The 13,920-nt window shown below is 42.1% G+C and overlaps 2 protein-coding genes across 4 annotated transcripts in view; one reads left to right on the top strand and one right to left on the bottom strand.

Annotated features, from left to right (window-relative positions):
* The window catches only part of LOC121736535 (lysosomal alpha-mannosidase-like), a 25,297-nt gene extending 11,399 nt beyond the window's left edge, over positions 1-13,898 (top strand). The window contains exons 9-17 of one of the 2 annotated variants that reach the window (XM_042127796.1): positions 1,246-1,338; positions 1,548-1,677; positions 2,661-2,739; positions 3,204-3,324; positions 5,167-5,272; positions 5,931-6,021; positions 6,386-6,924; positions 7,184-8,427; positions 13,888-13,898. In XM_042127796.1, coding sequence (XP_041983730.1) covers positions 1,246-1,338; positions 1,548-1,677; positions 2,661-2,739; positions 3,204-3,324; positions 5,167-5,272; positions 5,931-6,021; positions 6,386-6,924; positions 7,184-8,410 — 2,386 coding nt within the window. In that variant the 3' untranslated portion in view covers positions 8,411-8,427; positions 13,888-13,898. Of the gene's footprint in view, positions 1-647; positions 782-1,245; positions 1,339-1,547; positions 1,678-2,660; positions 2,740-3,203; positions 3,325-5,166; positions 5,273-5,930; positions 6,022-6,385; positions 6,925-7,183; positions 8,432-13,887 lie in introns of those variants that run through there. The other variant, XM_042127797.1, reaches the window with a different exon arrangement.
* The window catches only part of LOC121736585 (BCL2/adenovirus E1B 19 kDa protein-interacting protein 3), a 30,832-nt gene continuing 28,376 nt past the window's right edge, over positions 11,465-13,920 (bottom strand). For both annotated transcript variants that reach the window (XM_042127891.1, XM_042127890.1), the window contains exons 3-6: positions 13,776-13,857; positions 13,326-13,384; positions 12,686-12,892; positions 11,465-11,684 (exon numbers count right to left, since the gene is read on the bottom strand). In XM_042127891.1, coding sequence (XP_041983825.1) covers positions 11,630-11,684; positions 12,686-12,892; positions 13,326-13,384; positions 13,776-13,857 — 403 coding nt within the window. In that variant the 3' untranslated portion in view covers positions 11,465-11,629. The remainder of the gene's footprint in view (positions 11,685-12,685; positions 12,893-13,325; positions 13,385-13,775; positions 13,858-13,920) is intronic.

Here is a 13,920-nt window from a genome sequence, read left to right as displayed (position 1 = left end):
AGGTAGCGGCATTTCTGGAGAAGGCGGGCAACATGTCGGCCGCGTATACCACCAGAAACATCCTAGTAACCATGGGTGACGACTTCAACTATCAGGACGCATACATGTGGTTCCGTAACCTGGACAAGTTAATCGAGTGAGTGAGACAGATGTATTTTTTATGAGACAGATGTATTAGCACGCTTTCTCTTGAATTGCACCTTGTGGTTTTGCGGGCACGACTTTAGTAGACTCAAATAAATAAATAAATTTATTTATTTTAGTAGACTCAAATAAATAAATAAATCACGACTATTTAAGAATTCTTTTGTCTACGTCCGTGTACTTGTATATGTGTACTTCCATCTACTAGATTCTAAAAGATTAAATTAGGGGTCGATGTAGAAGCTTCTTAGGAATGTCTTTCCTAGCATTTAATAACTGGCGCGTCAAATATAGACCGTATCCGTCTTAGGAACTGCTAACTGGCAATATGTCTAGAATTTCTTGCATTTCAATGTTGCTTGGATGTCTATAGACTTACGCTTTGCACAAAAAGTATGCAGCATGCTGCATGAGGTAGATATACGCTCCACATTCCTGGGATTGGACGATAGATGGCGTTCCTTGCACCTCGCATCGCGATGTCGAATTCTAAACGTTTGCAGCTCGAAGCGTTTCTCAAGTACGTGAGCTGGCAGTCGCAGTATTATCGCACGAACAACGTCATTGTGACGATGGGCGGAGACTTCACCTACCAGGACGCAGGCATGTGGTACCAGAACCTAGACAAGCTGATCTCGTGAGTACATAGTACCAACGGGCTATGGTGTACCTACTGACGATAATTTTGTTTGCAACTAACATTGGCAAAAAAAAACGACTGTATGCATACTATGTTGTTGTAATATTTATGTTATTCATGCAATTTGTCCATGTTCATGCAAAGCTACTAACGACAATAATAATTATACGCTAGACGTGTTTTGCATCATTTTTTTTTTAATAATCTTGTGCATATTTTTGCATTGATATGTGATATTTTATATTAATGTATAATAGGTATGCTTTATATTTTTATTAGGTAAGATCAATATTGTAGAAAACCTTTTTAGAAGTGACAATTTTGCATTTAACATACCTTTAAATGGTAAATAATAAGAAAAGTCAAATACTAAGAAATAAGAATAATAATCATTTCTTACGCATATCTTGTTACATTCATTTAAATCAAAATCATCAATGTTATGAATTAATTCATTCCAGATACGCCAACCTGAAGGCGGGCAAGGAGGGTCTGCCTGTAAAGCTGTTCTACTCCACCCCCGATTGCTACTTGAAGGCCGTTAAAGATGCTGTGTAAGTATAACAACACCTAAATAAGTGTAAAAAATAATTGAAAGTAAAATATTTTTATTAGATAGGTATGGGTCTTTAATAAGTTTATATCTCGCGGTATTTGGATTTAAATGCGCTTAAATCATTAGTATTGTAATAAATACAATAATTTTTTAGATCATATCTTTATATTCATTGAGAGTTTTTTATAATAATAATTGTGGAATTAGGCCCAAGCTGCCCACAAAACAAGACGACTTCTTCCCGTACGCGAGCGACCCCACCGCCTACTGGACCGGCTACTTCACCTCGCGACCCACCACCAAGTTCCTGGAGAGGCAGGCCAACGATTACTTGCAGGTAACTGAGGCCTATAGCAGGTAATATCTTGAGCGCAAGGTTGCGACTACCTGCCGATAGCCTGCAGGCAGTGGCGGCCCTAGGGGGTGGAGAACAGCCCCCGTAGACGCTACAAAATGTATGGATTTGATATTAGTATTCGCTAGCGAAGCGATGACTTATGTCAAATCGCATACATTTTGTAGCGTTAGCGCTTTGCCACTTGTCTACTGGCCCAGGGCAATCGCCCGGGGCCTCTTGCAGGGGCCTCGCAACGTGTTTTTTTTTTTGGAAGGCAAAGGGCCTCGTAAAGACCTGCCGCCCAGGGACTCGCCGAGACCTTCCGCCCAGGGCCTCGCAGTGGGTAAGGCCGCCACTGCCTGCAGGCTAAGCATTAGAAACGGGAAAGAATGGACATACTGACGGATTTTATTGACAAAATAATAATAATAATAATAATATCTATGGACGCTTCACACCACGTCAGTCTGGCCCTGTGGTAAGTACCTGAAGGACTTGTGTTACAGGTACCAGACAACGGAAATATATTTAATACTTTTATACTATACATATATTTAAGATTTTTATTATATGATACACATATTTAATACACATTCATGACCCAGGAACTTTGAAAACTTTTTGTTCCGTCGGCGGGACTCGAACCCGCGACCCCCGGCTTGAGCTACCAACGCGCTCACTACTGAGCCACAGAGTCGTCAAAATGGCGGATTACGTTTGTCAATCTGTCACTTTGTCCATTCTTCCGTAAAAAGAAACCTCTTCTATGGTGACCATGCTAAGCCTGCTGGTATATAAAGAGACGGCAGGTTAACAAAAATTCTTCTCAATTATATTCTGCTGTAATCTATACTTACTTCAAGAACACCTAGGATGAACTGAACTTTTTATAATGCTTTGGTTCTATAATGTTCAGTCGTCTTTTGCGAAAAAAACGACGCTCAAAATATGTATGCCTTACCAACATTAATTTAATATTTCAGATGGTGAAGCACCTGCAGGTGCTGACTGGCCTGCCGGCGCACAACAAGTTCATCATCGACGAGCTCAAGAGCGCCGTCGGTAAGTGTGACGAACAGTATGAAATATATTTTGTGATGAATCTCCATGATTTTTTTTTGGAAATTCACCCTATAGTGCGATGTCGCAACAGAAACTATTTTTTTTTGGAGACTGTCCACTAACCGTTTGACATAATATGAGCGATTGCCGCGATTTTTCCATTATACTTATAGTATTGTCACCAATATCTGTTATACGCCTAACTCCAAAGGCCATTGACAATTTGACAATGAGAGTTGAATGGCGCTATGTAGCCGTAGGGTCTATCGTGTCAAACATCTGTTATATGTCACGAAATAGCTTCCACATGTCACGATAAAGCTGTCATATGTCTGTCTGAACTCTGACACAACATTTGACCCTACCGTCCCTCTGGTGGCGAATGATTTATCGACAACCCTCATTGAAACTGATCCTAAGGCTATCTCCCTCTCACATCTGCTATCTCTCTATCTCTCTCTCAGGCGTGATGCAGCACCACGACGCGATAACGGGCACGGAGAAGCAGCACGTGACGCGCGACTACGAGCGAATAGTCACCGCCGCGCTAGACGACGCCTCCATACTCGCCGCGCAGGCTTTCAAGTATGAATACTAATATTACAAATGCGAAAGTGTGTCTAGACTCTAGACCATAAAGTTAATATACCTAGCGGAATAGAGCAACAATCTCGAGCTGTCAAACGAAACCGAAATTGGTTTCATCTGTGTGTAAAAATATGTGTGCGTATACACTTACACTAGCATGATTGAACATGATTTCTACGAGATTAAATTGTCAACGTGCGGCACGTGCCAACTGGACGTCAAAAAAAGAGTGCTGCTGTCATGTATCACACGTCTCTTTTTACCACGCAGTGTTACTGATAGTGACATCTCTCTTGCTCAGGCCTTTTTTTCTCTATTCCGCTAGGTATATTAACTTTATGGTCAAGACTCTAGTGCAGCCTTTCCCAAAGTGGGCAATAATGCCCCCTTGTGGATGCTGAAGGTCTAAAGGGGGCTGTGTGGGACCTAGAAAACTACAGCGTTGTGTAGAGTATTGGGGGATTTGTGATTTCATTTCATCTGGATGCATTTAATAAATCGAAACAATGGGCTAAAAACATAACTCATTCTCAAAGTAGACAAATAAGTTTGGGAATCCCTGCTCTAGTGGTTTTGTCTGTCTGTCTAGTAGACACCTTTTTACGTTTGTATGACTCAAGTCTTAACCAATTACATTTGGTTTAAAACGTATTTCTGCCCAACGGAGTTGTGGAACGCCTATATGAAAAATAAACTTGAAATATATCAACCGGATAAGCTATTCACAGCTTATCTGACAGATAGAGTATGGAGTATCTGTCAGATAAGTTTGGATACCCTATCCGGCACTTATCAGAAAGTGGCCAGGCCCTAAGGCCCAATTCACACCGGATCGGCAGCGGCGCGAAGAGCACTTTTAGTGTGAAATAATTTTAAACTTTATTTACATACTTATAACTACTAGTATCGCTTGAAAACTTCAAAAGTGCTCGAGGCGCCGCGGGCGGCCGCGCGCGGTTGCGCGACCGTCGGCGGAAAGTGCTCGCGGCTTCCCGCGACCGCGCGCGTCGTCGCGAGGCGCCTCGAGGCGTCGCGAGGTGCCGCGAGCACTTTCCGCCGACGGAGGCGCGGTGCACAGTGGATCGAAAATAGAGTATCATAGACATAAGAACTTGAATTTCCAGATGTCATTTTTTTGGGCTGAAATATGGTCTCCTAGTTGTTATTACATAATAAAATGTAAAAAGACGCAGCTACGTGTAATAATAAGGGAGTTACAATTTTTTTATGAAAGTAAAGAACACGGATCATTTAACAAAAAAATAATAGAATGTGTCAAGTAGTTCCAGACAATTTAATTTAATTCAGTTGGAAGTTTTAAATTGTTACTGGGGACACTGGAAAATATGTGTGCGTATACACTTACACAAGCATGATTGAACATGATTTCTACGAGATTAAATTGTCAACGTGCGGCACGTGCCGACTGGACGTCAAAAAAAGAAATAAAAAAATTATTACTCCCTTATTATTACACGTAGATGAGTCTTTTTACATTTTATTGTGTAATAACAACTAGGAGACCATATTTCAGCCCAAAAAAATGACATCTGGAAATTCAAGTTCCTATGTCTATGAAACTTGATTTTCGATCCACTGTGCGGCGCTCTGAAGGTAGCGCGCGGCCGCCAGCGGCCGCGAGCGTCCACAAGCGACCGCCCGCGGCGACGCGAGCCGCCTCTGCCGGCCTCGCCGCGCCTCTTCGCGCCGCTGCCGGCCTCGCCGCGCCTCTCCGCGCCGCTGCCGGCCGCTGCCGATCCGGTGTGAATTGGCCCTAAGAATCACGGTGCTTTTGATAATGAACCGTTCACTTCTAATGATCCATCTCCATATTTCCAGTAAAATCCTCCAGCCGAGCACCCACGTGGAGGCGACGTACACGTTCGCGCGCTGCCGACTCAACGAGTCCAGCTGCCACACCACCGAGCAGGCCGACACGTTCGTGGTGAGTGACGCGACATCACGATAATAGGATTTATTACTGCAATGTGATCACGTTAGAAGTAATACAACAATTTTACCGGAGGCCCAATCCCCTAACCCCTACCCTATTCCCTTCCCTACCCTCAACTATTCCATTCCCTTCCCTTCCCTACCCTCCCCTATTACCCTATACCCTCTTAAAAGGCCGGCAACGCACTTGCAGCTCTTCTGATGCTGCGAGTGTCCATGGGCGACGGAAGTTGCTTTCCATCAGGTGACCTGTTTGCTCGTTTGTCCCCTTATTTAATTAAAAAAAAAAAAAAACAACGACTGCAACACGACCGCATCCTGCAGTCTACCATCCATACCTTTGTTGTTCGATCGCACGGCGAAACTCGACCGCAGAGCGACTGCTCCGACCGCTCAAGAACTGCTCGAGCGGTCCGTGTACTGCGGATATGCATTATTTTGTATGGTAACTGCAGATCGCCTAAAGCTAAACCAATTATTAATCGCTTCTGTCAATATTCTAACGTGACGTGTGCAACGTGTCAGATTTTGGTCGGATTATTTACTGTACCTGCAAGCAGCGTCCTCTGCTCCGACCTTTACCAGTATACATTTTATTATTAATTGCGTTTTGCCGTCAGGTTAAGTAGTTATTATTGTTTATATCTTAGGTAACGATATACAACCCGGTGGCGTGGAACACGAAGGAGCCGATCCGCGTGCCGGTGCGCGAGGGCAGCTACAAGGTCGTCGCACCTAATGGTAAGTGCCATCGTCTCGTTTTTCAACGTATAGGACCAAGCCATAACACTGCACGCTCCAACTTGGAGCGTATCGCAAATACAACGAATCCAAAACATAAGCTCAACAATGAGTTGAGGCTTTTATAATTTACGATACGACACTGCAACAAATTCCGTTCTAAACAGTTGAGTGTGGTCTATCTCTAGAAATGTTTTAATCGCCTAAATCTAAATAATTATTTCTTTTAGATTTGTCTCCTTAATAATTTAAAATTTCTGTTTGCAAAAGTATCCTATTTCGATACTAGAATTCTCTCTTTCTATAATATATTGCAAGATCTACCTAAAGCAAAAAAGATTTACCTCATTTTTCGTTTTTCCAGGCGATGAAATTGACTCTCAACTTCTGGAGTTGCCGAAATCCGTTACCTCCATCCCCACGCGGACCTCCGAAGCCACGCACGAGCTGGTCTTCATGGCGCACCTCCACCCCCTGGGCGTTAAGACTTTCTACGTCCAAAAGACTAAGAAGACCAAACGCCACGCTAAGAAAGACCGCGAATACTACGATATCAACAACTACTGGAAGAATATTAAGACGATAGATATAGCTAGCATTGATGCCGAAAAGTCTATTGATGCTGATAAATCTAGACCAAAAGATCAAATTCCTCTACCCGTAGCTAGCTCCAAGGATGTAGGGTCAGTGAACATGGATGTGGAAGATTTGGAGATGCTGAAAGGCGATGGCGTGAGGGTTGAGGGTTTGGAGAAGCTGGTGGAAGAGAAGACGAAGGTGCGGGGCGCGGGGAGGAACCTGGAGAAGCCCAGCTACCCCAGCCTCAGCGAGGAGGAGATGAGGATGCTGTCCGATGATCCCATGCTGGTGGAGAGATACCAGGATTATTATTTGGAGAATGAGGTTAGTGAAACTTTAGAAAATTGTACCATCGAGCAAATTGATTCGTAGGCAGTTGACGGACCTACGTCATATGGTCGGATCATGTCAAAATTACAAAGGGCCTATGAAACAACTTCTCTGATAAAACGTCTTCATCCCATTTATCATCATTTGCATCAACATCCCTTTAAACATTTATAATAGTAGTGGGATCTTTAACATTTTTATGTTTACCGTTTAAGCATACCTACTGTCCTAACATAATATGGCATTATTTCAGTACCTAAAACTCCGCGTGGACAACAGCACCGGACAAGTAACGCACGTCATCCAGGGCGAGGTATCCACCAGCATGCAGGTCGGCTTCTACTACTGGACCGGCGCCGTCGGCAACAACTCCAAGCCGGAGTACCGTTCTTCGGGCGCCTACATATTCCGACCACGAGAGACCAGCCCTAAGGCCCTCAGTTCGAAGCCTTCTAAGACCTTCAAGGGTCCCGTCGTCCAGGAGATTAGGATGGAAACGGATGAGAACACCGCCAGCTCCATACGTGTATATGTAGGCCTACCCTACATCGAACATGACTTTGTCATCGGTCCGATAGATATATCGGACGATATTGGTAAGGAATATGTAGTAAGGTATAACACCAATGTTCTGAATAACGGCATCTTCTATACTGACTCCAATGGACGGCAGATGCTGAAGAGGAAGTTAAATGAGAGGCCGCAATGGAATCTGACGTTAGAAGAGCCCATCGCTGGCAACTATTACCCAGTCACCAACGAGATTTACATCGAGAACGATAATCTGAGGGTATCCGTACTGACTGATAGGTCCCAAGGTGGAACTTCGTTGGAGGAAGGAAGTATAGAGCTGATGCTGCACAGGAGATTACTCCACGATGATGCCTTCGGAGTCGACGAGGCTCTGAATGAAACAGCCAATGGAAAAGGTCTGGTGATGCGCGGCAAACATAGAATCCTCATTCATAATCCCGAAGAAGACTCTATCCTGAACGAACGAATGCATATCCTGCAGATGCATCTGACTCCGATTGTCTATGTGGCTGATGCGAGCCACGTCAGCCTCTCCGACTGGTTGACTTATAACAACTGCTTCAAACCGGCCAAGGAACTGCCTCTCGGCTTACATCTTCTGACCTTGGAGCCCTGGAACGAGAACAGAATACTCATCAGATTGGAGAATTACAAAGATGGCGGCGCGAAGTCAAATATACAAATCGACCTAAACGATATCTTCACGAATTTGAAATTCAAGTCCATTCGGGAGACGACCCTGGCCGCTAACAGATGGCTGGACGAATACGAGAAGTGGCAATGGGAGAGCGAAGACTTTGTGGACAATTTCAACGATGATTACAACAACTTCGGACCAAAAGTCCTGGCGAAGGACGATAATGATGTAGCGGTGAACGACGGATTCAAAATTACGCTCAAAGGTAAACAGATAAGGACGTTTATCGCAGAATACGAATTGAAATAATTTGTAAATAAATATTGGTTTTATAAATTTTTTGCTTTTATCAGTGTCCCAAAAATCAAAATATAATTTACTGATATATTGTATTAACGCTTTTAGTATAGCAACGCTTCGAACTGCGAAAAAGCAACGAAATAGCAATAGGGAGATGCAACATTAGTCAATATGTCATTTGAAAAGGGACTAACTAAGGCTAAGACTTTCTGCAATCAAATGAGATATGGCTTCCTTTAAAATTTAAATTAATAAATGCGCGCAAAACCAATGTGCACAATTTACCACCAATTCTAACTGCTAGGTAATTTTCAGTAGGAAATTTATAAGCAAAACAACATTTACCTATAGAATATCCAGGGATACATTTTTGAATTATTTATTTAGTTATTATTACAAAATAAAAGGGATATATTACTATTTAAATGAAACAACAACTTAGTCGCGTATGAAAGCTTATATTATAATAAATGTCGGCGCCTCACCTTCTTGGTCCGCCAATCTCTTACCCTAGTGCGGTGCACAAAAACTACCGACAACACCCCTTATTAATAAAAGCACAAAGCAGATATATCGCTATCTCTGTCTGACACGTCGAAAAGGCAAATGACAGACAAGGGCAGCAACAGTTAAAAAAAGAATGCATAGAATATCCGCTGTGTATTTTTATTAGTAAGAGGATGAACTGAAGAACTCTAAATAGAGACAAATACTAAATATTACATTCCACATTACAATAAATATCACAGCAAACAACATATAGCGTAAAAATACCTGCAGTCTGGATATATAAATGCAATAAATGTACCTAATTTTCTACCTCCAGACGAAAACTTTTAAGGTATTTTTGTAAAAATTGCTAATATATTTTTGGGTCCCTTTTTAGGCTTAGTACATTTTTTTTTTTTTGGGATTTTTAAAATACTATTACATACCAGTGCATACAAATAACAACATAATATTATTAGTATGTTAGCCTTAATTTTTTAATTTTATATTCAAGAAAGTAATAAGTACTAATCTTAAGGACGCAGATAAATAAATTCAGCCGTTGACCGAGTATTTTCTTTATTTCACTTTCTGATTATGTAGCTATCTCTTTTTGACATGTACGCGACAGCAATACTTCCTTACGGCCATTCCCAATATTTGATCAATCTCTGGTTTTGCCCTACTAGAGATAGGAATAGCTCACAATTGACATAAAATATATGTCTCTAATGTCAATTGTGAGCTATTCCTATCTCTAGTAGGGCAAAACCAGAGATAGATCAAATATTGGGAACGGCCCCGTTCTCGAATGGATAAGACAACTTGCGAGCGGTCATTGACCAAATTTCTTTGTCACCCTCGATGTAGTAGTACTCACTATAGTATGTAGTAGTATTTTCGTATGTTACCAATACGTCACTAATTTAGGGGCTGCTCAAATTTATACCTCCTAAACGTATGTTTACTAGCTATTTGACCTAGCAGCCTATAAATTTTAGTTGTTCTGTAGTTTTTGTGTACCACTTAAATAAATCAAATTACATCATTAAGTATACATATTATCAATAAAATGCGGCCAGTGGCTCCCGAACGTTACAAGTCATGTAAACCGTTACAACTTTTCATGTAAATGTAAACTCAAACCAAGCAAACCAAATTAAAGTATTTTTCTAATTGCGCGGTTAATGCTGGCTTCTCACGGCGCGTAATATCACGAGACGTGCCGCGCCGCGCCAGCTCGAGCCACGCGCCGTGTAAACCCGATCCGATCGAAGTAGGTAACTTCAAAGGCGGGACTCAAGCGGCTCGTGATATGACGCGCCGTGAGAACGGGTAGCCCGGAGTCCGGACTCGCCTGTTGGCTCGTGCTCGCTCGTACAAATCGGCTCGGCGCGGCGCGGCTCGTGATTACTCGTACTACGCGCCATGAGAATCCATCGTAACACATTTAAATTAGTAGCATTATAGCCTGAATTTATTTACGTTTACATGAAAATTTTAACGGCGTTTAGATATAGATATAGAAAAATAGTGAGTAATTTTAGATGGCACATATACAATGAGATAGAAACGTGAAGGATAATTTTAGAAAGTATAAAAGTGTACGAAAATAGCCTATTCAGAAAGTACTAACAGATATGTTATATATGAGCCTATTTATTCGACTTTTTCGCCGATTATGTCATTTTGTATTCCACTAACGCCTGCCAAAGTTATTGTTGTCTCTTTTATTCTTCGTATTAATGAAAGAGAAACCATGCTACTTCGATAACTACTGACAAGCGGCGACAGGGCTTTCCGATTTACTTTGATCTAAATGTAAAAAATTGATTTTGAGCAAATTATTATAATTTATTACGCGCGCTTACGTTTATGTGTCTTAACACACAAAGCTGAATTACGCCGGCGTAAATTCCGCCGCAAACGTCAAACGCATACAAAATACGGACGGAATAGTGTGTCGTCTCTCGCGTTCCGCCCGTATTTTGTATGAGTTTATAACGCGGCGTAAACGCGGCGGAATTTACGCCGGCGTAATTCAGCCTAGTGTGTTTAGAGTTTAGACACTATGCCTGGTTTGAATTTTTGACAACATTCCCCTGGCCGCGCGTGTTGTCCGCATGACAGCAAAAACATCGAAATGCTATCATTTCGATGCTTTTCCTGTCATGCGCGTTCTATGACGCGGCCGATCATGGGCACAGATCCGCGCCAAGGCACACGCGTGACAAGAAAACCGCTTTTGGTAGCATTTTAGCCCGTACTTTTTTATACAAAATAAGGGGGCAAACGAGCAAACGGGTCACCTGATGAAAAGCAACTACCGTCGCCCATGGACACTCGCAACATTAGAAGAGCTGCAGGTGCGCTGCCGGCCTTACGGAATACGCTCTCTTCTTGAAGGTTTGCAGGTCATATTGGTCCGGAAATACTTCTGGTGAAAGTTCGTTCCAGAATTTCACAGCGCGCGGCAGAAAGTAACGCGAAAAACGCACGGTGGAAGACTGCGTGGCGAAAAAAGGAACTAACGCCACCATCATAGTACAAAAACCCCATTTTTGACATACTTTGGACAGTTCTTTTTTCCGGCAGCGCCCCCGCCCAGGTTCACTTGAAGCCTTGTCGGTCTATATTTATACTTAGATCAAAACACAGTATAGCCTGTGTCCCCACAGTGACTAGTCGGCGAGCCACCGGCCGCAGCCGCGTAACCTAACACCTAACAGTCAGCAGTCTTCAGTTGAGGACGATCAGCCGCGGCGGCAGCATGCCTCTCCGGCTCAGCCACACGCTAGAAAGAGAAACGTATATTGTTAGTACTTGAATGACAGAGAAAGGTATATTATTATTTATTACTGTGTAATGACTAAGTGTAAGTACTCACATACGGTTTTGCTCGATCGAGCAATCACGTAGAGTGAAAACCACGGCTCGGGCTTTCGTCCACACATTCAGCATTGCTCGATAGTTTTACTCCAGTTCGAAGGAAATTAGCTACGAATAATAAAAACTAAGGAAGAGACTGTGTCAAAAAATTTGTCAAGCCGGCCCGATGCGAGCCTTCGAGCTGTGAGTTTTGCGGTCCACACGGTGGTTTTTGCTCGATTTCGAGTAAAACTATCGAGTAAAACCGTATGTGAGTAATTAGCATAATGGTAAAGAATGGGGTTGCCATCGTAAAGAGAGGGTGTAGGTTCGTTTCTTGAAATAGTGCGTACTAATGAAACGTTTTCAGATTTCATTCACGACTGTAAAATAAAACGTTACGACGACGTCTATATATGGTCGGTATCAGACGTATTGCAATTTTACGTAGCTAAATTTATATATTAACATAATACAGCGTGACTGGTGAGACATGTTCAATACTCGAGGACGTGATATTTGGCTATTATATTAGTTGAAAAAAATAATATCAATTGATCACTGAGTAAATGTAGTTTAGAGTTAAATAATTATTTACTCAACGCATGGACGGGGTGCGCCCAGCGCCATGTCCAGTCCAGTCCATGATTCATTTATACAAAGGGTTTGATCAAAAATTAAGTACCTAATTTTATTACCTAATTATAATGAGAATCGAGTACAGAGTCTCCTTATGTATTGATCATGTCTCACCAGTCATCAGTCATGCTGTATATTATGTATACTCCGTGTGAGATGCAAGAAACCGATCCACGGAAAATACTTCGTAATAATCGGCTGATTTCCTCCATACGCTGGCCTCCGGCCCCCGATTCTTCAGAACTCGTTCGCGGAGTATAGTAACTACACATTTCCGCTGTCACTCACCCGATGCCGGCGCCGAGCAGCAGGGAGACGAGGTTGGTGACGAGCACCGCCGCGACCGCGCCGCGGGAGAACAGGCAGGCGCGCCGCACCGACAGACAGTGGGACGGCTGCATCGCCGGCGCCGCGAGCTGCTGCTCCAGCACCTCGATGGACGACGTCGCGGACGGCGGGCCCTTCGAGCTCACCGGGTGCTTGAAGCGCCAGTCCCTGGAATAAAAGAAAAATAAAAATTTGTTTATTTTTTTACTACAAAATTAAAGTATAGTTGAAGTTAATAATTCTACAGCCAGCACAGATCAAAGGGTTAAATAGGCATTCTGTTAATAAAGCAAATTAAGTAATAACTAGGCACGAACTTTGTGATAACGCTGTCTGCTTGGATAAGCAAACATCAGACAGATACGACTGAAAAGATTCTTTTCTTCTAGATTTAGATAGTAAAGAGGGGCACTACAGTTCTACAGTCTCCTTTATTGCTAACACGGACATTTTAAATTATTCCTATCTAGCGGCTTGGTTTGCCACCGACCCGATTACAAAAGTGTTGAAGACATTATTCGTAAATTTATTATGATATGATATTATAATCACAATATAATATAAATATTTATTATTCCTGAATTAAGGTCATTAAACTCACTTTGGCGGTAACTGGTCAGGCCGGCTGCTCCATTCCCACACCCAGTCGTTAGAGTCATCCTGAAATGCACAATTATGGATTTAAATAATATACAATCAATGAATATGAAAATACAAAAAAAACTTGTCATATTGCATAATTTTGTATATAAACCGCGATTAACAATAAAGTGAGAGATGTTTCTAATCTAATAATGGCGATATCGTATTTTGCATACTCGATATGAACTGAGTATGAAGAACACATAAAAAGTTGGAGATTATTATCATTATTTCCGATGAATCTACAATAATCTGTCTTTATAAGATGACATATTTTTTACTTAAGTTAAACTGAATATAAAGCGAGCATTTTTCATATAGCTCCTAGACTAAAGGTTAATGACCGCTACAATCTCAATTGGCCGGGTACACTATGAAATAAAATGATTAAAAAAAAAATATAGCATACCCTCCAGCAGTTGATATAAACTCCTTTCAGCTCATCCTCGGTCGACGGCTCCAGATTCGGGCTGTTCGGGGGTGATTTTGGGCTGGAAAATACAAAAATAAAACATGAATAGTTTGTTCTGAACTTTCTAATAAACATCCTTATC

Source organism: Aricia agestis, chromosome 19 (genome assembly GCF_905147365.1).
Source record: "Aricia agestis chromosome 19, ilAriAges1.1, whole genome shotgun sequence".
NCBI classification, from domain to species: domain Eukaryota; kingdom Metazoa; phylum Arthropoda; class Insecta; order Lepidoptera; family Lycaenidae; genus Aricia; species Aricia agestis.
The sequence above is the reverse complement of the archived record's forward strand: the minus strand, read 5'-3'. Positions and strand labels throughout refer to the sequence as shown.